Source organism: Microtus oregoni, unplaced genomic scaffold (assembly GCF_018167655.1).
Source record: "Microtus oregoni isolate MIOR12 unplaced genomic scaffold, Mior012 000002F_ref0000024, whole genome shotgun sequence".
NCBI classification, from domain to species: Eukaryota; Metazoa; Chordata; class Mammalia; order Rodentia; family Cricetidae; genus Microtus; species Microtus oregoni.
In genome coordinates, this window is record NW_024543061.1 from 85,851,655 (window position 1) to 85,875,697 (window position 24,043).

At 46.2% G+C, this 24,043-nt stretch overlaps 1 protein-coding gene across 1 annotated transcript in view; it reads right to left on the reverse strand.

Annotated features, from left to right (window-relative positions):
* Positions 1 to 24,043, reverse strand: part of Itpr2 (inositol 1,4,5-trisphosphate receptor type 2) — a 420,430-nt gene that overhangs the window by 88,813 nt on the left and 307,574 nt on the right. The window contains exons 46-47 of the mRNA XM_041632277.1: positions 4,399 to 4,506; positions 897 to 1,089 (exon numbers count right to left, since the gene is read on the reverse strand). Coding sequence (XP_041488211.1) covers positions 897 to 1,089; positions 4,399 to 4,506 — 301 coding nt within the window. The remainder of the gene's footprint in view (positions 1 to 896; positions 1,090 to 4,398; positions 4,507 to 24,043) is intronic.

The window sequence follows — 24,043 nt, forward strand, 5'->3', positions numbered from 1 at the left end:
TGGCTTGCTTGGTGGATTTAGAGGCGGAAAGAGAAGGTAGAAGAAAGAATGGCTGCCAGAAAGTCACCTGAGAGGTGGAGAGGAAGATCAGGTACTCAGTCATCTGTGGCTGCATGGCGAACCTGAAGACTCACTGAGCTGTGAGTCCCTGTCTAAATACACACACACAGAGTGGGAGAGGGGGAGAGAAAAGGGGGGGGAAGAAGGGGAGTGGGAGGGGAGAGTGGGAAAGGGGAGGGGAGAAGAGAGGAGAGGAAGGGAGAGGAGCAGAAAGGAGGGGAGGGGAAGGGAGGGGAGGGGAGAAGAGAGGAGAGGAAGGGAGAGGAGCAGAAAGGAGGGGAGGGGAAGGGAGGGGAGGGGAGAAGAGAGTGGGAGTAGGAGAGGAGAGTGAGAGAGGGGAAGGGGAGGGGAGAGGGAGAGGGGGAAGGGGAGGGGATGGGAGGGGAGAGGAGAGTGAGAGAGGGGAAGGGGAGAGGGACAAAAGGGGAGAGTGGGAATGGGGGAGGGGAGAGTAGGAGAGGGGAATGGAAGGGGAGAGAGGAGGCAGGCCTATCTGACCACAGACACTGGCATGAGGCACTGGCTCAGATGCTGCCCCATGCGGTGCACTGACTGTTGAGGACAAGGAACCAGTGCAGGACTTCACACCTGCAACTGTTCAGCAGAGTGCAGCTGCAGCTTTGCAGTTCATAACACACTAACAAGCACACTCAGCGGCTGCAGGCAGTCTAGTTAACCTGGGATTTCTACGTGCACAGAGCTGCAGACCACTCAGCAACAGCCACAATGGAGGTTACACTCTCCAGTCCGCTGCTGTTTCAGAGACACTGAACTGGCAAGCAATGCAAGCCGCGATGTAAATAAACTGGGCGGGGGGCCTCTTGCGTCTCACTCACTTCTGATCTTCTTCTGCCATTTCATCTCGTTGTAGAGGTCCTCTGTCTGCTGGAAGAAGTCGTTCACCTTGCTTCCCTGCTCATCCCTCTCCGTGGTGGTAAACACGCGGTACTTGGATTCCCGCGTGAGGAATTCGCAGATGTTGGGGACGGGGAAGACAATCTGCTCCATAGTCCTGTCGTGCCGCACAATCTGCAAATGATTGGCGTTTGTTTTCAGCCTTTGCACAGCTCAGTCTGGGCTCGGTTTGTTCTCCCCACAGATTTTAACGAGAGTCATCTGCGTGACTTCCAGTTTTGAATTACCCCCAAACACCTAGTGGGCTCCCTAGGGATGTACAACTGGACCCTATGCTTCCCTAGTTTTGGGTCTTAGGCTAAGCTCCCTAGTTGGCTCTAATTGTCAACTTGACACCTCCCAGAGTCCTCTGGAAGAAAGGCACTGTCGAGCAAGCCCCTTGATCTGATTGGCCTGTGGGCATCTTGATTATCGACTGATGTAGGAAGCTCAAGCCTGGGATGTGTAAGAACTCTACCTAAGCATGAGTCCAGACAAGCCAGGACACAGCATTCTTCCACTGCATTTGGTCCAGGTGCCCGCCGTAACGTCTCCCAGTGTTACACCATGACCCGCGGATGTAAACCAGACAAACCCTGTCCTCCCCAGGTTGGTTTTGGCAAGGCTGCTTTATCATGGGAACAGACATGAGACTAGAACAATGAGTTTATGGATCCAATAATGGAAACAACGAGCCAGCTGGGTGACCTCAAATCTAGTGCTTAAGAATTTGTGCTCTAAGTGGGGCAGGAGTGTGAAGCTGGCTGGTCATATTTCATCCATATACAGGAGGGTGGGGGAGAGAGAGAGCAAGACCACCCCAGTGACACACTTCTCCAGCATGGCTGTAACTCCTAACGGTTCCACAACCTCTCCAAACTGTGGCACCCCTGGAGACCACGTGTTCAAATACGTAAGCCCATGACGGCGTTTCCCATCCACTCCAGTGATTACAAAATACCTCTCTGTACATGGAGACCTCAGGACACAGGATACTAACGGGTGGGTCATGCCACCTGTCTCCCAGAGCCCCTGACTTACGGACTCTCCTTCTAGAACCTTGAGCCAAGATAAACTCTCTTCCCTAAGTTGGTTTTAGTCCTGGAACTGGAGGTATGGGTGGTTGTGAGCTGCCCCATGGGTGCTGGGGTCTGAATACAAGCCTCTGCGACATCAGCCAGTGCTCTCAACTACTGGGTCATCTCTCCAGCCTCTTTATGTGCTAACGTCAAAAACTTAATTACAATATCAATTGTACAAACTCCTTAGATATATTTGGTAGGGTAGGCAACCACATGAAAAGAGTTTGAAAAGGTTTACTTGCTCTGACAGTGTCAAGATTTTTAAAACATATTCTTAGGGCTTCCTAGAGAAAGTAAGCTGAGATTAGATGAGCAGCATACTCAGTTCCTGCCAAAACGACATGTTTGATTCTGGCTGTCACACTTTACAAAAGGCAGTGACAAACCGGAGAAACTGCTGAAGGGAATGTGTTATCGAAGGAAGCCAAATATGGTTAATTTTCCCCCAGATTATTTGTCAAATGTTTAGCTAGGAGCACTGTGGCACGGAACGTGAAGAAAGCAGGAGAAGCCCAATATAGCAGGAACTGAACTCAGAATCATGATGTTCTTCAACGGTTAGCGCCAAGGGCTGAGGAGATAGATGGCTTGGCGGTTAAAGCACTTGCCGTGCAAACATGAGGGCCACAGCTCTGATCTCCACGCACCCACTAAGTGCTGAGTAAGTGCGCCAGGCTCCCTGTCATTGGAAGGCAGAGCCAGGGAGTCCTCAGAGCAAGCTGTTAATGTGGCAAGACTGGCCTTCTTACTGGGCTCTGGGGTCAACTGAGCGGGCCTGCCTCAGGGAATAAGGTGGAAGAGTAATGGGGGAGGATTTCTGACATCAGCCTGGGTATCCTCCTATGCAAAGGAACATGACCACACACACACATGCAAAAACATCACACACACACACACACACACACACACACACACACACACACAACCACCATCAGGGGAGCCAGCACTGTGAACGGTCAATAGATAATTACAATGGTCTAGTGTGACCTCTCTTCATAGATATATACAATCTTTCCAATGACCAATTGATTAAAATTGGATGTGCTTTCTTTTGAAGAAGTGAGCTTAGCCGGGCAATGGTGGTGCACGCCTTTAATCCCAGCACTCAGGAGGCAGAGGCAGGTGGATCTCTGTGAGTTCGAGACCAGCCTGGTCTACAGAGGTAGTTCCAGGACAGGCTCCAAAGCCACAGAGAAACCTTGTCTCGAAAACAACAACAACAAAAAAAAAGTGATCTTGTGGGAGGAGCTGAAGGTAAGATGTGGATCATGGGAGAATCTCCCATGGAAAGCCTCTTCCCACTTCCCAGGGTTATTAAACTAATCACGACAAGCTACCGTTCTCATTAATGCATGGGTTCCTGCCAGGCGATTCCGACACAGGCTGTGACATTGTTGGGGCTGACACACATGAGCAGAGGCCAGCTTTTGACGTGAAGTGATACGGCTTAATCATGTTGGAAGATTTGGCAAAAATAAACAACAAAGCATAGAAGTTACCCCCTCCCCCCAAAGGGCAATGGTGTTTGTGATACATTCTGCTAAAATCTAAAACCCATCTACCAGAATGAATGAGTGTGCGCTCGTAAATCAGGAGTGACAAGCATCCACCACTCTGCCTGTTTCTGACTGATTAATTCTGCCCAGAAGCATCAAAATGACACCCCGGCTAGACATGACGGCCAGATGGGTCACCACACAGCTCCTGCTCTGCCATCGGACATTAGGTAATGCCTCGTTCCCGGGGCAGGGAGAGGGCAGCTGTCGGACAATCAAAGTGTAGACAGCTAGCTATTTTGAGTGTACGATGCTAATATGAAATTTCATTAGTCTGCCCATGTTTGTACACTTTCACACACTTTTACTTTGTGTCTTTTGAAGCAAGGTCTCACTGTGTAGCTCTGGCGAGCCTGGGACTTGCTGAGTCAGACTGGCCTGGACCTTACAGAGATCTGCCTGCCTCTGTCTCCTAAGTGCTGGGAGTAAGGACATGAGCCACCATGCCCGGCTTCAAATCCTCTCTCAGTCATGATCTCGGTCATAAGAGCTTCCACAATTTTTAATTAATTGTTTTGACTTTAAAATGTCACTGCTCTGCCCTGATTGCTTCTGTGACCCAAAAGAGAGAGAGAAAAAAATGTACTGTCTCCCTTTCAAAAACTTCAGATTAGTTCCAGGGAGAGAAAAGACTTGGCAAGGTGGGCACTCGGTTTCCACAGGCAGCTGTCAGGCATCAGCTTGGGGGACAGGCTTTTCCACATAAATCATCAAGTATTATTTCACAGTTTTGATGGAAGCCATGGAAACGGCCTCCGCTGGACAGAAAACCCATTCTTTCCCAGTTGGAAGTCCCAGGCAGGTACCTCTATCTGTGCGGTATGGTTGGCGTAATACTTCAAGGCTTCGTCCCCTTCCTCGGGATCAGACCCAGGCTTGAGCATCAGCTGCAGAGGTTTGTTGTGGCGGGCCAACTGCGGGAAAAGAATCAAAGGGTTAATGTCTCTTTGCCCTTCTCTTGGGATGAGACTTTGAAGGCATGCTGTCCAGCTGCTCATGTGTCTTCCGCAGTCCTGGGTTGACAGTAATTAGCCACATTCCAGGAAGGTATGTCTACATTTGAAAAGCATAACTAATCCATGCATCAGCATCAGTCACTCAGCTGGGCGGTGGTGGAGCACACCTCTAATCCCAGCACTCGGAGAGGCAGAGGCAGGCAGATCTCTGAGTTCGAGGCCAGCCTGGTCTATAGAGCAAGTTCCAGGACAGCAGGGTTACACAGAGAAACCTTGTCTTGAAAAAACATATATATATATATATATATATATATATATATATATATATATACACACACACACACACACACACACACACACACACATGTATCAGTAATTTACATTTGTGGGGTAATCCCTATCTTCAATGATGTATTGTTGACAGCATCATCGATTAAGATGAAATTCCTTGAGATACCTTTAAACCGCACATGCATGTAAGCCACTGTGAGCAGCGGGCAGTGGGCAGCAGAAATAACACAACAGCTGCCCCGCCAGAGACGCAGGAACAGGGCTCTCTCTGGGTTTCTCTTGCTGCGTGGAATCCCAGCCCTGCGGCAGCAGCTCTTACTGACCTGTCCTGCACATTGCCGGGTCAAAGGGCCCCAGATTCCAGTTTCACCGTATCTGAAACTGGCCATTTAAAAAACAACAATCTCATGACAAATAATTTTGTTCATGTGTATATGTGTGCATGTGTGCGTTAGTATGGAGGTCAAAGGTCAATATCAGGTGGACCTCCGTCATTCTCCATCTCACTTGTGAAGACAGGGTCTCTCACCAGTTTGACCAGGCTGGCTGGCCAGAAACCCCCAGGTAATCTGTACCCGCTGCAGCACCATGATCCCCGCAGCACCAATCACTGCAGCAATGTCCTATGGCGCCTAGCTGTATTTGTGAGGGCTGTGCAGCTGAACTCAGCTCCTCATGCATGCGCATACCATCCAGTCCTTCCCCACCCTGTCTATAAGCTGTCCTAAGCTGCTTTCTGTCATTCGGTGGAAGTGATCTCTCTCTTTTGAACACTGAAACCATTAGTGTATTTCTCTCACTTTGTAAACAATTGATACACATTCCCTTTGAATATCTTTTTTCATAGAGGACCAGAGCAATTTCTGAAACCTTGCAATGTCCTTAACTGTTCAAAAGCAAGTGTTCTCTTTGTGCTCAGAGTTCCCTGGGGTTTCCAGTGAATGTCCCTGTGTCACACAACCCCACTACTGATGAAGGGATCTGTCTCCCCTGCCAGGATTTTACATAAAGATCTCATTCGATCCTATTCAGAAACCCTAGGGCAGAAACTCCCAACACTTCCATTGTACAAATGAAGAAACTGAGGCACAGGGAGTGTGAACGTGCCTATAACCACACAGTTAGAGACTGGCAAAGGCATTTCGGTACTGACCCCAGACGGCTCAGCTCCAGAGTCAGTATTTTATTGGTGTCACAAAGCTGTAAACTTACCACTCTGTTTTCCATGAAGTCTTAATATAAATGTGACCATAAAGAATCAACACAAATTCAAGCAATCATCCGGACCCATAAATCCAAGTCAACATCCAGGGAAGTGAAAGTTTGATCAATTAAATATTCATCCCACTGACTCCAGAACTTTTGAAATGATTGTTTCAGATTTGCCTTTCAGGGTCATTTATGGACTTAACCAAAAGAAATTATGTTTTACTTACATTTTTACATTCAACTCAATGTGAGTTATATAGATTTTTATGACCATCAGAGTCATGAAACTCGCTGTGACTTGTAGGTGTTCCTCAAAGTCTAAATGAATTTAGAGAGGGAACGGCTGTAATCGCTTGGGCAAATTCACACCAGGCAAGAAGTGGGCAGTGTTAGAGGCTGAAACGGATGTGACTTTCAAACTAGGTTCAGGAGTGGGTGGAAGAAGAAAAAAGGACACCCTATGGCTTCACCCTTGAGTCCTCCAAAGACCTATGTTGAAGGCTGGAAGTTCTATTGGAAGCTGAGGGGACCTTCAGGAGGTTGGGCATGTAGGAGGAAGTTGGACCATTGGGGATATGCCCTTGAAGAGCATACTGAACTCCGGCCTCCCTCTTCCTGTTTCCTGTTTCCTGCTCCCTCGATGCCATGACTGACAGCTCTGCTTACCACAATCTTCCCCCTCCTCAAGGCCACGGCCACAAACTCTAAAACCAGGAATCAAAACAGGCCCCTGCCCTCACAAGCTGTGCTCAGCTCTTTTCTCAGAGTATGGAGAATTTGCTCAGTGTGAGTCCAGGGTGATTGGAGGAAGGTTAGGAATGCCCATTGCTACAGTGCAGAAGACACTAGGGAAGAAGAACAAACTTGGCTTTTGGGCACCCAGAGTTTCTGGTGTCACCATAGAGGAGACCAAGGAATGGTTGTAGCGTCAGTTTGTCAAAGCTCTGGGCAGAGGTCAGGCCTGGAGCAACAACCAATGAGCATGGGTGCAAATTTAAAAGCCACAGAGGCCATTGGAAGAGGCTCCTGGGCACCAACAGAGCCGTCCGGACAAGTTCTCACCAAGGCTGGTGCCGTCAGCATTAACAACAAAGCTCTCTCAGCTTCAGTCCTTACCACACCTGCAGAAACTGTGCCTCACTCTGTGAGTCAGATCACTCCCTTAACTCAGCTCTTCAAAACCCTAATCCATTATAGTCCATTTCTAGACTTGGTTCTCAGCACCCACTGAGCATCTCACAACCATCTGCAACTCCAGTCCTAAGCATCCAGCACCCTCTTCTGGCCACAGCAGGGACTGCATGAACTGGGTGCACAGCCGTGCAAGCAAAATACCCATACATGTAAAATATTGAAAGTAGATGTATGTATACTCATAAAATATACATCTGCGTGTAACACAAACCTTACACACAAAAATACATAACCATCAGCAGGATTTTGTATAGCATTATATATTTTTAAGATCAAAAATTGGAAATGAAGACAGACCACAAAGTTCCTAACTCCAGTAACAAGAATACAGCATGATTCGTGTTTGTTCATATTTATCCCCCTATCATCAGGATTTTAAGGTTCATTTAATTTGGACCCAAGTAAGGACTGAACAACAACAAGGAGCCAGAAACTGAGCAGAAAGCTGTTCTATGGTAATTACATCTCAGTACTTCTAATCTGTGGACTTTTTCAGTGTGTGTTCAGCTACTATTAATTGGTAGACTTGGCAGAGCTGCCAAAGGGCGGGGTGATAACATCAAGGTGAGTGAGGGGAAAAGAAGGGATGGGAAGCATGACAGAGAGGGCTCCCTGAAGCAGGGAAAACTTCACACCTCACCAACTGCTCAATGGGTGTTAGGAAAACAAGCCATCCTTTTTACAAAAGTTCTTTAGCCACCCTTGTTGTCTGGTCCAAAACTAGCATCCATATTGTCTAGAATGTATTTTAAATCAACACTGGACCAGGAAATAAGCTCTGGAGAGGCCAAATATAAATCCCGTAAGAGAGCAGGGTCAACAAAGAGGCTAGCAGCAGCAGGAAAGAAGATGAGGGTGACATTTCCTAGAAACCGTTTGACAGACTAGGACTGGGCACCCACAAAGACATCTGTGGAGGAGACACAGCCCTCCAGGCCAAATGATCAGAGCTGCAGAATAAACTATGACATCTCAGGAGGGCTTCTCATCATGCATGCGCACGAGCACACACACACACACACACACACACACACACACACACACACACACACACGTACTACTCCTCTACAGTGAAATAAGAAATCTGTCCCTTTGAGACAGGCAAAGCCAGTGCTGAGGTGACCAAGGAAACCGCAGCTGCATCTTGGTGGCCCTCTCCAGAAGATCAGAAATCCCCTCGTGGTCAAACCTCCCTGAAGCTGCAGGCTGTTCTGGCTGTAAGAGAACCTGCAACACCAGGGCACTTTCCCAAAGGCCACATGTGTGCACTAACAAAAGGTGTGCATCACCAACAAGCCAGACATCACTGAGGAGTTGCCTAGACAGTGGGTTTGTATCCTCCGGGCCTGTCAAGAGGGTTATGGGAAGAAATACCCTCAAAGAGAGATCCAGTCCATCCATGATTTGAAAGGGGAACTTCTACCTGCCCCTCTGGTGAGTCCTTCCCAGCCAATCCAGCCATGATTTAGAAGGGGAGCATCTACCTGCCCCTCTGGTGAGTCCTTCCCAGCCAATCCAGCCATGATTTAGAAGGGGAGCATCTACCTGCCCCTCTGGTGAGTCCTTCCCAGCCAATCCAGCCATGATTTAGAAGGGGAGCATCTACCTGCCCCTCTGGTGAGTCCTTCCCAGCTCCTCCTGTCTCTTTCTGTACTGTACTGTCTTTTTGAGGTAACTGAACATGGGTTGACTGATCTAACTTTGAAACTTCTGGGGCTCCTTCTTCCTACACAGGAAGTGCTGTTTTCTTCAGACCCAGACAGGAGAGGATGGTTACCTAAGCTACCCTGCCAGCGCCCAGAAAGAATCTGTGAGACACTCCCACCCACATGGTCCTCCTCCCACAGGGCATCCAAGACCCAACGCACAGAGCACAGTCATCTTCCCTCATTGTTATCCAGATGCGGACCCAGGACTGAGTCTTCCTTACACACGCTGGTGTCTCCCTACCCAGCCCGTCTGGAAGGGTGTGGTTTTGTTCACTATTACCCCACAAATCCAAATGTGTGTCCAGCAGACGACAGGGCAGCGGACAGGTGACCATCCATAGGATGGACTGCCGGACGGTGGCTGACAGAGGACTAGGTAGCCTAATTTCATTTTGTTTCCCTATTTGACGGTCAGTTCTGCTTTAAAGCGACCAGCATGTTTAGCTTTCCAAAGGGTTGCTCTTTAGGAAATGAGGAACCGGCACACTCTGGGGAAATTTCAGAAAGTATTTTCATTCCTATTTCTAGACTCAAGCAGTAATTTCTCACAATGATAAAGAAACCAGGAAGGACGAATGCATGCTTCTCCTGTCAAAAGTCTGAGTCTCTGATTTCTGTGGTTTCTTTAGGGCAAAGGAGTTGGGAGGAGGAAAAGCTGTCTTTAGGAGGAGCTGAGAAGCTGGCCTATTAGAGCAGCCCCTGCGCTTGGCTGGGGAAAGTAAGAACCTTTGCATGCAGAGTCACTGCTGGGTGAGCGATTACTTCTGGTCCCATCGACCTTTCAGGACACGTTCAAGTCACCTGACCTTTCAAGGGCGACTGCCTTGTGACGTGGACAGACAACACACCACAGAGACTTTCTCGGGGGTGCAGATACCGCTGCTGCTAGGTCCCTGGGCAAACGCCCGTGCTCAGCTGAGAGCTGGGATTAGTCTCCATCTCTTATCAGCTCCTCTTGGAAGAGTGAGTCAATTGCTCACAGTCCTGACAAAGCCATGGCAAACTGCACTAATTAAAGCCTGGAAATTATAGTGGTGAGTCCTACAGCTCTCTACAAATTCACCAGCAGGCTCAGAATCAACACAAAGTGCACAGATTAGCCAGATGTAAAATCAGGGTGGAATCCGAGGCCCTGAGAGACACACTCCCTCCACGAGTATTTCTCTAGCTTTCTATTTCTGAGCTACACCGGATGAACACTCTGGGTCACCACCCTCTCTCTGTTTAACTAAGTAACAGCGACTAGAAAGGTCAGCTTGTGTTCACGCAGTGGTTTGTAAAGGAAGGGAGTACTGCCCAAAGGAACCATGCATTTCAAAAAGTCCCTGCCCTGCAAAAAGAGCAAGTGAGGCCCGCTGAATCTCAGCTCTAGGGAAGGACTCAGGCAGTCTAACAGACTGAAAAGAGATCATGAAGTCCCACGGAGTAGAGCTACAAGGTGGCTGTCCCAGCTTGAAAACAAGAGCAGAGGAAAACAGGAGAGAAAGGAGGGGAGAAAGAAAATTCAAACAAACTCATTTAGAAAAATGCACCATCCTTTTTAAAAATGGTAGCCGGTAGAGGTGATATTTAACCAGATACATATCATGAACACAAGCTCATAGGTACTTTCAACAAAGATGCTACCTGTAGTATAAATTTCTTTGTTATGACATAATGAGATAATGAGTTATCCATAGATAATTATTAATATTATCAGATCCATAAACTATTCATATGCAAATGTAAAAAATCCTCTTATTCCAAGCCAATTAAAAAAGATCTTCTTAAAAACCAAGCAACTGTGGACTAAGCCCGTGGTTCTTCAGTCCTGTTTCTGCCCCTCCAGATTCTCTGGTTAGCCTCTGGCTTGAGCTAAGTTAGTTCGGGTGGAATCTGAAGGGTGAAAAGACAAAAGTTCTGCCTTCAAGGAACTTCCGGTTGGGCAGAATCCACAAACAGAATAATGGACCTATCAGGGGGCCAAGAGCAGAAGAAAGCAGAGAAGGTGGGGCAGAGACTGCCATTTAAAATCAAATCATCAGAGATCATTTCCCCAAAAGTGTAACAAAACAGAACAGTGGCAAGTTCAAAGACACAAACCAGGGTCACAGTTTGCGATTCAGCCCAGTACCCCAGGAAAGAAAGCGAGGCAGAAACCACCAACGACATGTGTTGCAGCCCAGGTCATAGGACAAGGCTTTCAAGGCATCCTAAGAAGCACCACTGGGACAGTTTCTCTGACTTCTGTAGGCAGAGGGAAGTGAAAAGGAACCAAAGTGGAGTCAGAGTTCAGAGGGTGCTGGAGGGCAGAGCAGCTGGGAAGGCTGTCCGGGCTGCTCAGGGAGGTGGCTGGGTCCCAGAGAACAGGGCTATCTTCCTGGACTTCCGCTTATAGGACTAGGACACGCCGTGTGACGTTTGAGAGGGTCCAGAGTAACCTAGAGGCAGGCAGAGGAGGATCACAAGAATGTGTTTCCTTCCTCCTCAGGTCTACCGCCTACAGGAATGGGAACTGGGGAAATGTCAGGTCCCCAGGGAGAAGCTGGGAAGGGCCTGGCTGCCCAGGTCCCACCCACACCCTGAGCTGTGGAGATACTCTGGGTGTGTGCGCGTGATTAAGTGTTAAACAGGTGGGAGTGATCAACTAGGACTGAAAACAAGCCGAGTGGAACTTCTGGAAGCAGCGATAGAGTCAATAAAACAGGGCTGATGGAGAGGGACTTCCGCGGACCGCGGACCGCTCACCCACAGAAACGGCAGCTGTGAAAGCCACTCGGGCACAGTTCCCTGATGCTTTTGGAGCTCATTTGTGGGTCCTCTTACTGCACCCACTTGGCATGTGAACCCCAGGTGAGTCCGAGTCCTTGGCTGCTCTAAGGAGCGAGCCCCTGGACAGCCACTCTCCTTCCTGCTTTATCTCACCATGACTCCCAAGGTCACTGGCATCCAATCAGCCAAACTGTCACAGAGCGCCACAGAGAGAGGAGACTCACCCAGACTAACTCCTGGCGAGGAAGGAGATCCGCTCTTGCACACTTGCGTGGGTTGGGGCCCAGGTCATACAACAAGGCTTTCAGGGCAGCATAAGGTTTGATTGTTAAGCCACAACAGCAACACACACTTGAAATCCTTGCAATGGGAGGCTGAGGCCAGGTGGGCTACTCTATCTCTAAAACACTTGGGAAGGAGGGAGGAGGGCAGGAGGGGGTGGGACAGGGACAAGACTTTCACTAAGAAGTGAGTATTAGAAGGTGCCGAGCCCAGGGTAATGTGGGCATGACATAATCTCTTTGTTGGGGTTCACAGTGGCTGCTGTGTCAGGGAAAGTTGGGGTACACATGAGAATGGAAGCAGGACGGCTACGATCCACTAGAGACCACGGTGACAAGGACTAAGCAGTTATGAAGGACGTGGTCAGATCCCCAAGTACGTGGAGTAACCACACAGATACCCTGAGAGTATGTCTAGTTAGCTCTTTATTTTTTGTGCTTTTATGTAATGCCACTGGCCTAAAGGAACACCGGTATGAAGACTCAGCACACACACATACGTGCACACATACAGATGCACACACACACACACACACACAATTTTCTGAAGAGCCTCTGTGAGGTGCAGATAAAAAATAGGATGAATCATAGCCCACCACTTGCCACGACCCCCAGGGATGGGGACAGGTGTGGGAGGCTTAAATCTGAGAGCCCCCTTTCCCTCTCCTCTGCTTAAGGTAGCCTTTGCCAGAGGATGCCGGGGCTGAGCTGCATCAAATCATTGCTCCTCTGAGTCTCAGGCGCCCTATTTGCCCTGTAACCACTCACTGTTCCCGAGTCTCTGGCGCCCTCTGCGGTGTGACCTGGCACCTTTTGCAAAGTGACCGCTCAGTTCCCATGCTCATTGTGGTCCAGTTTGGAGCTGGCCTACAACAGGGACTGCTGTCACAGGAATGCTGCTGCTGAAGCCGGGATTGCACTTCCTCACTGGGTCCTTCAGGGCCAACGTCCAGCCTTCCTGCTTAGTCTCACTGCTCCCCAGTCTGTACCCCATCCTCTTAGGCCTCTGAATGCCAGTCATTCTCTGGGGTCTTCTTCCCCCCTGTGGCACTGAAATCACGCTGGGGTTTCATTCTTGGTTTAACCCCTCATCCCAGCTGCTTTTCTAGGAAATCTCATTGATACCACAATTTCAAATACCATCTATACGAATGTCTGTATATCTTGATGCTCATGCCTAGCTTCTCTTCCCAAGAATGAAGTATGGAGTCGGTGTCTGATGTTCCTTCATCCTAATGTCTCATTTCCTCCTAAACACCCACGGGCTCGAGTCCAGCTCTAGTCTACTCCCAAGGTTTTCCACCTCCAGGCTCACACAATGTCGTCTGCCAACTGCCAGCTCTTTCCCTGGGAGCTGCCCCCCCATTCACACTTTTTCCAGCACATTCCCAGTTAGTAAGTCAGCAAGCGATGGAGAGAGGCCAGGGACTCCAGAACCAGTCACAGTTCCCTTCCTCCTCAGCACACAGGGCTTACCAGCTGCAGGAAATAAAAATGTCAGGTCCCGGAGGCAAAGCCAAGAAGATAAACCCCTTAGCTAGAATGGCATGTTCTCTGGACTGAGGTTGCCCACCCACTACCTGATCTCTGACCATCTTCCAAGGCTGCAGTCTTATGCTGCTTTCAGGGCCAAGGAGCACATGAGCAGAAGGAATGAGAGGTGGGTTTTCTCCATGTCTTTCAAAAGCCTTTTGCTTTTGATCAGATAAAATATCTCGATAAATGGAGGTCGAGAGGTAGGTGGGGGCGTAGAGAAAGCGGGCAGCTGTGGCACTGGTGACACCAGGAACAGGGAAGCACAGAGGAGGAAGGAAGGGAAAGAGCAGGAAGCTGTGTCTAGTCAGGTGACTGACCTATCAGACACGGACAGAAGGAAGCTGAGATGTGCGGAAGTCCAGAGTCGGGGTTAGAAAATCTGTGGTTTGTCAACGAGTTGAATAGAAATACCCTGGCTAGATGAGAAAAGTGATGTGGGCGCTGGCCATTCAACCCAGGTCTAGGCAGACAGAATCCAGTGATTCCGAGTACCCCATCTTTGATTGGGAGTATTTCCCAAGTTAATGTCAGGCATAAGCAAGGAACAGCCTTGGCCCCTGCTGGACGCCCCTAGTTTGTCCTGAACCTTTCCTTCCTGCTCGCTTCTATTCTGCATGACTCAGCCCCATCCTGGTTCACAGTGGACTCTCCTATCTTCTTGGCCCAGATGGTAACACATCTGTCTGCCCAGTTACATAGTGAGAGGTTCCGTGTTTATTGCCAGAGTCCCACTGTCCACAGAATACATAAATCACAGCACTGTGGAATTACAGTGTCCTTGTCCTGGCGAGTTTTATGTCAAACTGATACCAGACAGAGCCGTTTTAGAAACTGGAACCCTCAGTCGGGGAAAAGCCTCCACCAGAGGGGCCTGCAGTGCATTTCCTTAATTAGTGACTGTTGGGGTAGGTTCCGTCCACCCTGGTGGGGTGGTGTCACCTGTGGGAAGGTGGCCCTGGACTGTGTAAGAGAGCGAGCCTGAGAGCAGCATTCTTCCACGCTGCTGTCTCAGCTCCTGCACCCAGGTTCCTGCCTTGCGTTCCCACCCCGACTTCCTCAGTGGTCAGACTGTGGTGTGGATGCAGAATAAACCCCTTCCTCCACAAGCTGCTTGTGTCATGTTGCCATCATGGTAATAGAAAGCTCACCTCAAACGTCTTCCTTTCTTATCTGTTAGGAACTTAGCGTGCATGCCTGTTTGTGTTCCAGGCTCACATACAAAGAGAGGGCTGGTGTAGCACCTGCCTCTCATGCCTGACTCCTTAGGTCCCATCCCCGGCACCATCAACAACAACAACAAAACCAAAGTGAATTAAACAGTAGAAATAAGAGCTGCAGAGATGGCTCAGTGGTTGTGAGCACACACTGATCCCACAGAGGACCTGAGTTGAATTTCTAGCACCCACGTGGAACAACTCACAACTGCCGGTAACTTCAGAAATCTGATACCTCTGGTCTCCGTGGGCCTCCAAACCCATGCGTTCATATGCATGTCCTCACTCACAGACACACTCATTGACATATTCTAAATATTTAATTATAAATGTATATAGCCAGGCATAGTGACACACAGTTATAAGCCCACTACTCTACAGATTAAGGCAAGAAGGTGAGAGGTTCAAATCCATCTTCAGCTACACAGCAAGTTCAGACAGCTCAGGCTACATGAGTGCTTGAGTCAAGAATAAAAACTAAAAGATGAAAAGAATTGCAAAAATAAGTGTCCTGTTTTTTTCTCATCTTTTTTAATATTTACTCCTTTATTTATGGGAACGGGACACCCGTGTCACAGAGCAGCGGGGTCAGAGGACACTGTATGGGAGCTGGTTCTCTCCTAACGTCACGTGGCTCCTCAGGCTTGGGGGCAAGAGCCTTTCTTGTTGAGCCATCGTGTGGGCCCAGCCATTACGAGCAGGCAATTTCAAATATGGGGCATGGAAAGTATGGAGATTATAAAAGCCATTTACAGCAGGGTCTGGCAAACAACCCTCCTGGGGGAAATCTGTTCTGACACCTGCTTCATACAATGAAGTTTTATTTGGATAAACACAACCAGACCGGCTTGTTTACATGTTGTCCACGATTGCTTCTGCACCAGAACGGCAGAGTGCAAGTGTGTTCAGCAGACAGTACGGACTCACAAGCCTAAAACATTTACGAGCTGTCACTCTGGAAATCCCCACATAGAGGCACCAACTAGCACATGGTCTCCGTGCCTCACAGAGCTGTCAAAAACTTATACATGCATGTGGGCGTATGTATATGGGACCGACAGATGACAGGACAGCGACTCTTGAAACAATCAATTTTATATCTCTAAAATGGAGCCTCTTACAATAATAACAAAAACCTTAACCTGGGGCTTGCCACAATTTTCCCCTACTGTATAATTTCAGACAGTCTCTTGGGTGTGACGTGAATGGGGGTTTATTTTTGATCTGAGGGGTTTCTTCCTTTAATTGAACAGTTACCATCCAGTATCTAGCATTGTTTTGTTGCAGTGGCCTGGTACTTTTCTGTGACTCTTTAAGTAATTCTGAAACCCAAACTGATCAAGAGACACAAAAGGCCACAGCTGAGCAATCTCATCGCTAGTGAATAAGGTTCACATACCCATACAACTCTCTTGGCCTTTGCACCAGAGAAAGCTGTTTTCAGACATTAGCATTCTCCCGCTGGATCGATCAGCAGAAGGAAATGTCAGCTGGATTCTGTCCTGCCATCTCACCCCCTCTCGTGTCCACAGTGAGTCTTCAGGATAGAAATGCAGCTGTGTAGCTGTAAACAACCTTCATTTACAATTGAATCACAAAAGAAAACAATCAGTAAACAGTGTGGGCGTGTACAGCTACAGCTACAACAGACACACACACACACACACAAACACATACACAGAATATTGTATGTGCAGAATCACACACATGTACACAAATACATAAAGGGTATCACTTGGTGCTTTGACATTAAAGTTTTTCCTTCGTTTATACGTTTACTAACTAAGTGTGCTCTCAGGTTCATTATCATCGACTTAACTTTAAGTAGATGTTAAATGATGCCGGGATATAAACCAGTATACAAATAACAGTAGCCATGAAAAGACTTGAACTGACGAGGCTTTGGGCTTGGCGGATGTTTTCTAAAGCATATGTCTGCACCAGTATTCTTTGTTACATCTAGTATTTCACATCATTAATGTCCCATTAACTGTGTGTCACCAGAGTGTAACACTGAACACTCTTGAGAGGAGTGAAGTGTGTGCCACGTCACACTGAAGTGAGTTTCTCTGCACGTGGATCCTCTCGTGTCTGTAGTCCCTCATGTGGAACGATGGCCTCTCCATCGTTTTACACTGATGTTTCTGCTCCTGTACAAGGACCCAGGGCACTAACCTTCCACACATGGCATGGCAAGTATCTTTATTCTGCATATGCTTTCTGTATGACAAAAACATCCGCCTCTGAGACCCACGAATGGCATTGTGGGTAAAGGCACTGCCATCAAACCTGATGATCTGAGTTCAATCCCCAGAATCCTCCTGGTAGAAGGAGGGAATCCACACATCCATATGCGTACCACAGCTTGTGCACATATGCACACACGTACACAAATAAGTGCAATAAAAATCCTCTTCTTCATTGCTCAACTGAACCTTCCGAGTCCATAACCACCATCTGCATCTGGTCCTGTCCAGTCACCTGCAGCACCTGGTGATGTAATACTCACTTAAACCCCCAGGTACCACTGCATCCCCTGCAGTACTCGTCACCCAGTGTTATTCAAGAACCAGACCTCAAACCTGAGCCAGCCACGGTGACCCGCCCCTGCCACCGCTAAGGAGCAAGGACACAGGCCCAGAGCACAACAAGCGATGCGACATCAAGCAGTGGAACCGTCATGTAAGCTCACACACAGAGGGTGCGGATCTGCCTGCTGAAGACGTGTTTCACCTCTGAGAGCAGTGGGCCTATTGCTTACGCAGGCCCTGAAAGCCTAAAGTGTTTGCAGCTTGATGTGACAATCACGTGCTTTTACCGGATGGGTCTCATGCAGCTGAAGCTTGTAGGGATAAGTCCCGCCCCTTAAAGGGCGTGTTCGCCTCGGGCTAATGTCTGCCTATAAATTTGGCGAGCAAGCTCTGAGCTCTCGCTTCTGCTTTCCTGGTCTCCGCGGGAACGGTGGTTCTGTAAGTCTATTTCTACATTAAAGCTATATATATATATATTTTTACACTCTGTCTGCATTCATTTACGCCGTTACATTTTGGCGTCCAACGTTGGGCTATTTTGCCCCCGACTCAAGCGGGTAGCCCGCTAGCTAACACAGCACCCTCCCCGGTGCTGTTTTTCAGTTCGTGACTCCGGCCCCAGTGCCGAGTCCGAGACACACTTGGCGACACAGGCCCATTCTGCCTGCCTTGGCTAAGTTTTGCAGCGGAACCCCACTGCCTGAATTAGCAGAAGCTCAAGTACTTGCGGTTTTGCAACAAAAGCTGCCACAGCGTCAGATTTGGTCTGATACAAAGTGACTTGGCCGGTTGTGGTGGCCCACGCCAGTAGGATTTGCTGAAGGAGGCAGAGGCAGGAGGATCACAAGTTTGAGGCCGGCCAGGCAGTGGTAGAGCACGCCTTTAATCCCAGCACTTGGGAAGCAGAGGCAGGCAGATCTCTGTGAGTTTGAGGCCTGCCAGGCCTTGGTAGTGCACGCCTTCAATCCCAGCACTTGGGAGGCAGAGTCAGGCGGATCTCTGTGAGTTCAAGGCCAGCCTGGTCTACAAGAGCTAGTTCTAGGACAGGCTCCAAAAACACAGAGACCACCACTGGCAGGAACCGATCTTTGCAGGTAAAAAAATTTTCTTTTATAAATAAAATGTCTGAACACATTACTGTTCAAGAATTTAATGATTTTTTTAATTGTACCATGTGGGAGATTTTACAAGAGGTGTCTATCACCCCACATATATGGATCCTTCTGGGATTCGTAGTTTTCATTGGCACCAAATGGTTTGATAATAGAAATATGATAAAGTCTTTACGAGACGAATCCGGGATTCTTAAGGTAGAGATTGAACGCTTAAAAACAATTGAGAATGACAACAATCTTCTCAAGAATCAGTTTGAAGTTCTCCAGGCTGATAACAATCTTCTCAAGAATCAGTTTGAAGTTCTCCAGGCTGATAACAATCTTCTCAAGAATCAGGTTGAAGTTCTCCAGACTGATAACAATCTTTTCGAGAATCAGTTTGAAGTTCTCCAGGCTGATAACAATCTTCTCAAGAATCAGGTTGAAGTTCTTCAGGCTGATGTTAAGGAGAAATTCATTACTATGGAAGAGGGAACAGCTGATCTGGACCATAAGATTCAGTCCCTTTCTGTAGGAAATGAAACATTAACTGAGAGAATCAAAACTGCTGAATGTGACAATCGGATTTTGTCTAAAGCTTATGACAGATTGACGGAAAGATTGTCAATACAAGAAGGCACGGTTTATGCCATAAAAATTATGTCCAAAGATGAGATGTTATCTCTAACGGACAAACTTCATATTTTAGAATCCTCAATGAAGGCTTTGGAACATAATTCTGGACAGGAGATTCAGACATTGCAGAAAGCAATGGTGAATAGAATTGAAAAGATTGAGGAATTTCTAAATTCTGATGAGGAAGAGCAAAGGGTAGAAAGGAAAATTTTAACTACATCTGTGGGTAAGTCTCTCCGGGACAATTTCCACAAAGCTCTACCTACAGCTCTACCTGCCTTTCCAGTAATAACAACAGAGAAGGTGATTGGTTCCAAAAACCCTAGGGTCATCAAGGAGGATACATGGGAACCTGTGCGTATGAATGATCTCAAGGAAATAAAACAGGCTGTCATGACTTTTGGGATGCAAGCCTCTTTTGTTAAAGAGATGCTAAGATCTTGGGCCACGACAAGCAGAGCAACCCCCTCAGACTGGCTCCAGCTGAGCTCTGCGGTACTGGAGAGTGGACCGCAATTGAAATGGAAATGCTTATTCAGGCAAGAGGCTAGACTCTTAGAACAGCAGGAAAAAGCGAAGGGAATTGACATTTCCCTAGATCAAATTCTAGGTGAAGGGCTCTTTTCTGATCCTCAGGAACAAGCTAATTTGGATGAAAACACACACTCCATGTGTACTACAGCAGCCTTAAGGGCTTGGGACAGGGTACAAGACCCAGGACAGAGAATGGAATCATTTGTCAGAGTTAAACAGGGTCAGAGAGAACCCTTTAGTGACTTTTTACAAAGATTAACTAAGGCTGTACAAATAGGAATATCTGACCCAGAAGCAAGACGTATAATGATTGAGTCTTTGGCTTATGAAAATGCAAATGTGGAATGCAAAAGGATTTTGGGTCCTTTAAAGCTCAGATCAGCACCGTTGGAAGAATGGGTCTTGCATACACTCAATGTTGATACATTTGATTATGGCACTGAAGCATGGGTAGAAGAAGCAATTTCCAATGGTAAAAGGAGACACCAGAATACCAAATGTTTTAATTGTGGAAAAATGGGTCATATTAAAAGGAATTGTAGACAACGGATTTTCAGAAATAATAATAATAATAATAATAATAATGCATCTTTCAGAAATAATAATAATAATGCATCTTCTAGAAATAACAGAAATAGGAGGACTCAGCCTTCAGGTTTATGTAGAAGATGTGGAAAGGGCAGACATTGGACGAATGAATGCAGGTCTACAAGAGATAGACAAGGCAACCTGATACAGCCGGGAAACGTGAGAGGGGGGGCCTCACAGGCCCCCATGGCAAACATGGTTCAGTCATATCCAGTTTCTGCAGAGAACGTGCCTCATCAGGACAATTAGGAAGCCCCATGCCTACTGTTACAAGCAATAATGATCAGAAAGATAAGTTACGTGTGTTTTGGCAAACTTCTATAAATGATCAAAGACCTAAACTGAGAGTGTGTGTAAATGGCATTTTTATTACTGGCCTGCTGGACACAGGTGCTGATGTAAGTATCATTACCCCAGAATCTTGGCATCCGTATTGGCCTCTTCAGAATGTAAATGTTCAGCTCCTGGGAATTGGAACCCTATCTCGAGTAAGGCAGAGCACGAGATGGGTTGAATGTATAGGGCCAGAGGGACAAATAGGAAAATTAAAGCCATATGTAGCCAATATTGCAATGAATTTATGGGGTCGTGACCTATTACAACAATGGAATACTGAAATTAATATTCCTGCTAAATCTAGAGCCTATATTTCTGAGAATAATATTAAAAGATATTACAAACTGAGAAAACCGGCCATTCGGGCTGTAAAAGAACAAGCAATTGATGTCCCTTCAGAGATACCAACAGCCTTGCCTCTAAAATGGTTGACTGAGAAACCAATATGGACAAAGCAATGGCCTTTAGCTGAGGAAAAGTTACAGGCTTTAGAACAGCTGGTACAAGAACAATTAGATGCTGGACATATAGAAGAATCTACCAGCCCTTGGAATTCTCCTGTATTTGTGGTTAAGAAAAAATCAGGTAAATGGAGAATGGTGACAGATCTCAGGGCCATCAACAAGGTTATTCAACCTATGGGCCCTCTGCAATCTGGAATTCCTTTGCCCTCTTTATTACCAAAAGGATGGCCTCTCATAGTTATTGATTTAAAGGATTGTTTTTTCACTATACCTTTGCAAAAAGAAGATAGAGAAAAATTTGCCTTCACAGTGCCTACTTATAACAATTCTCAACCTTCGAGGAGGTACCACTGGACCGTTCTCCCCCAGGGTATGTTAAATAGCCCCTCCCTGTGCCAATATTTTGTGAACCAACCATTGCAAATAATACGCAAGAAATTTCCCAAATCTATAGTATACCATTACATGGATGACATCTTGTTATCCGATTCAAACATGGATACCTTGAACAGACTGTTTGAAGAAATAAAGATACTTTTACCTAAATGGGGATTGCAATTAGCTCCTGAAAAGATTCAGAAGGGAGATTCTGTTAATTATTTAGGTTATAAAATAGGTTTGCAAAAAATTAAGACACAAAAAGCACAAATTAGGAGAGATCGCCTACGGACTCTTAATGACTTTCAAAGACTGTTAGGAGACATTTCCAGTCTACGACCAGCTATTGGAATAACACCTGATTTAATAATTCATTTGAACAAAACCTTGGATGGTGATAAAGATTTAAACAGTCCCAGAGAATTAACAGCTGAAGCAGAAAAGGAACTGACAATGATTGAGGAAAAATTACAACAGGCACATGTGGACAGGGTGAATCCAGAGCTCGATTGTATTCTCGTCATACTACCATCAAAAATTTCTCCTACAGGAATTTTAATGCAGAGAGATGATATTATTTTGGAATGGATCTTTTTACCACATAAACCAAGTAAGAAACTGAAAACTTATGTGGAAAAAGTCTCTGAGTTAATTATAAAAGGCAAGCTGAGACTTCGTCAACTAGCAGGCATAGACCCAGCAGAAATTATAGTGCCTTTCACTGCTGATGAACTAAAGAAATTATGGGAAGATAATGAACCATGGCAAAGAGCTTGTGCTAATTTTTTGGGAGACATTAATAACAACTATCCAAAAAGCAAGCGGCTTAACTTCATAAAGAGAACTTCTTGGATTCTTCCTCGAATCGTCCGTGATGCTCCAATAACTGGAGCCCGTACATTCTATACTGATGCCAATAAATCAGGGAAGGCAGGTTACAAATCAGAAGACTTGGATAAGGTGGAACAAAGTCCGTATACTTCTGTCCAGAAGGCGGAATTATATGCCATTCTTATGGTGCTAAGGGATTTTAAAGAACCTATTAATATAGTTACAGATTCACAATACGCAGAAAGAGTTATTTTACATATTGAAACTGCTGAATTTATACCTGATGATACTGAACTAACCTCATTGTTCCTCCAGGTTCAAGATTTGATCAGGAACAGGCTTTGCCCTATGTACATAACACACATCCGATCCCATACGGGTCTGCCAGGTCCTCTAGCACAAGGTAATGCAGAAATTGATCAATTATTGATTGGTAGTGTGCTACAAGCCTCTGAATTTCATAAAAAACATCATGTTAATAGCAAAGGTTTGAAGAAAGAGTTTTCAATTACATGGCAACAAGCTAAGGAGATTGTAAAGAAATGCCCTACTTGCTCTTTCTATAACCAAACGCCACTGCCTGCAGGGGCTAATCCAAAGGGCACCCAAAGGAATGAAATCTGGCAGATGGATGTGTTCCACTTTGCAGAATTTGGCAAATTAAAATATGTACACCACACCATAGACACATATTCAGGTTTTCAATGGGCTACTGCCCTGAGCTCAGAAAAGGCTGATTCAGTAATCACACATTTATTGGAAGTTATGGCCATCATGGGTATACCTGCGCAAATAAAGACAGATAATGGTCCAGCATATGTATCTAAGAAAATGAAACGCTTTTTTGAATATTATAATATAAAACACATTACAGGTATACCAAATAATCCTACAGGTCAGGCAGTTATAGAAAGATCAAATCGTACTATAAAGGATATGCTGAGCAAACAGAAAGGGACTGAAAATACCCCCAGAAATAGATTACATAATGCTTTATTAACCTTGAATTTTCTTAACGCTAATGAGAAAGGAACGACAGCAGCAGAAAGACATTGGATAATGGAAAAGTCTGCTGAACTAAATCAACCGATTTATTTCAAAGATGTGCTGACCTCTCAGTGGAAGCCAGGAGATGTGCTACGTTGGGGAAGGGGTTTTGCTCTTGTTTCCACAGGAGAAGAAAAATTGTGGATACCATCAAAATTAATAAAGTTTCGATTTGAAGAGGAGAAACCTCTTAGAAAGGAGAAATGACAACTCATCCACAACGATGATATTCATACAGGTGGTAAGAAAAACATATAGAATGGGGGCAGGGTTCTGTTCTTATCTCCACAGGAAAACACTCATCTTTGAGAAATTCAAGGGACCCTGGATGTTTGGATACTGACAGATGGAAAAATACCTGCCCAATAGGAAATATCAAGACAACTGAATGGGTTGTGTAAGTAAGATTAAACCATATTTCTAAATTTATAAAGCTGGTTTTGAAGTTGGACTCTGGCTCAGTCCCTCTCCAATTCCAAGCCTGTTGGTAAGAGAAAAACCCAGAGTTTCTGGAGTTTCTGTCTCATGTCAAGAGCCATGATATGGGACAGAAAGAAATATGAGTTTAGAAAACATCTTTGCATTTCTTCATATCTATCATACTTTTCATTGAATATATCTATCATGTCTTTCATTGAATATATATATATATGTCTATATATGTCTATATGATTAATGTTTAAGTTTTTCATAATGAACAATGAGTTTTTCCTGAAGTGACATTTGAAGTTTCCAGGAAGAAGATGGGGCCCCATAACAACAACTCCACCTGGTTGATATGACGTCATGATACTGATAGCGCTACTACAAGACCTGCTTTGGGTACCAGCTGCACAAGACAGTTCCAACTTGGTTAGCTGAAATGGTGCAC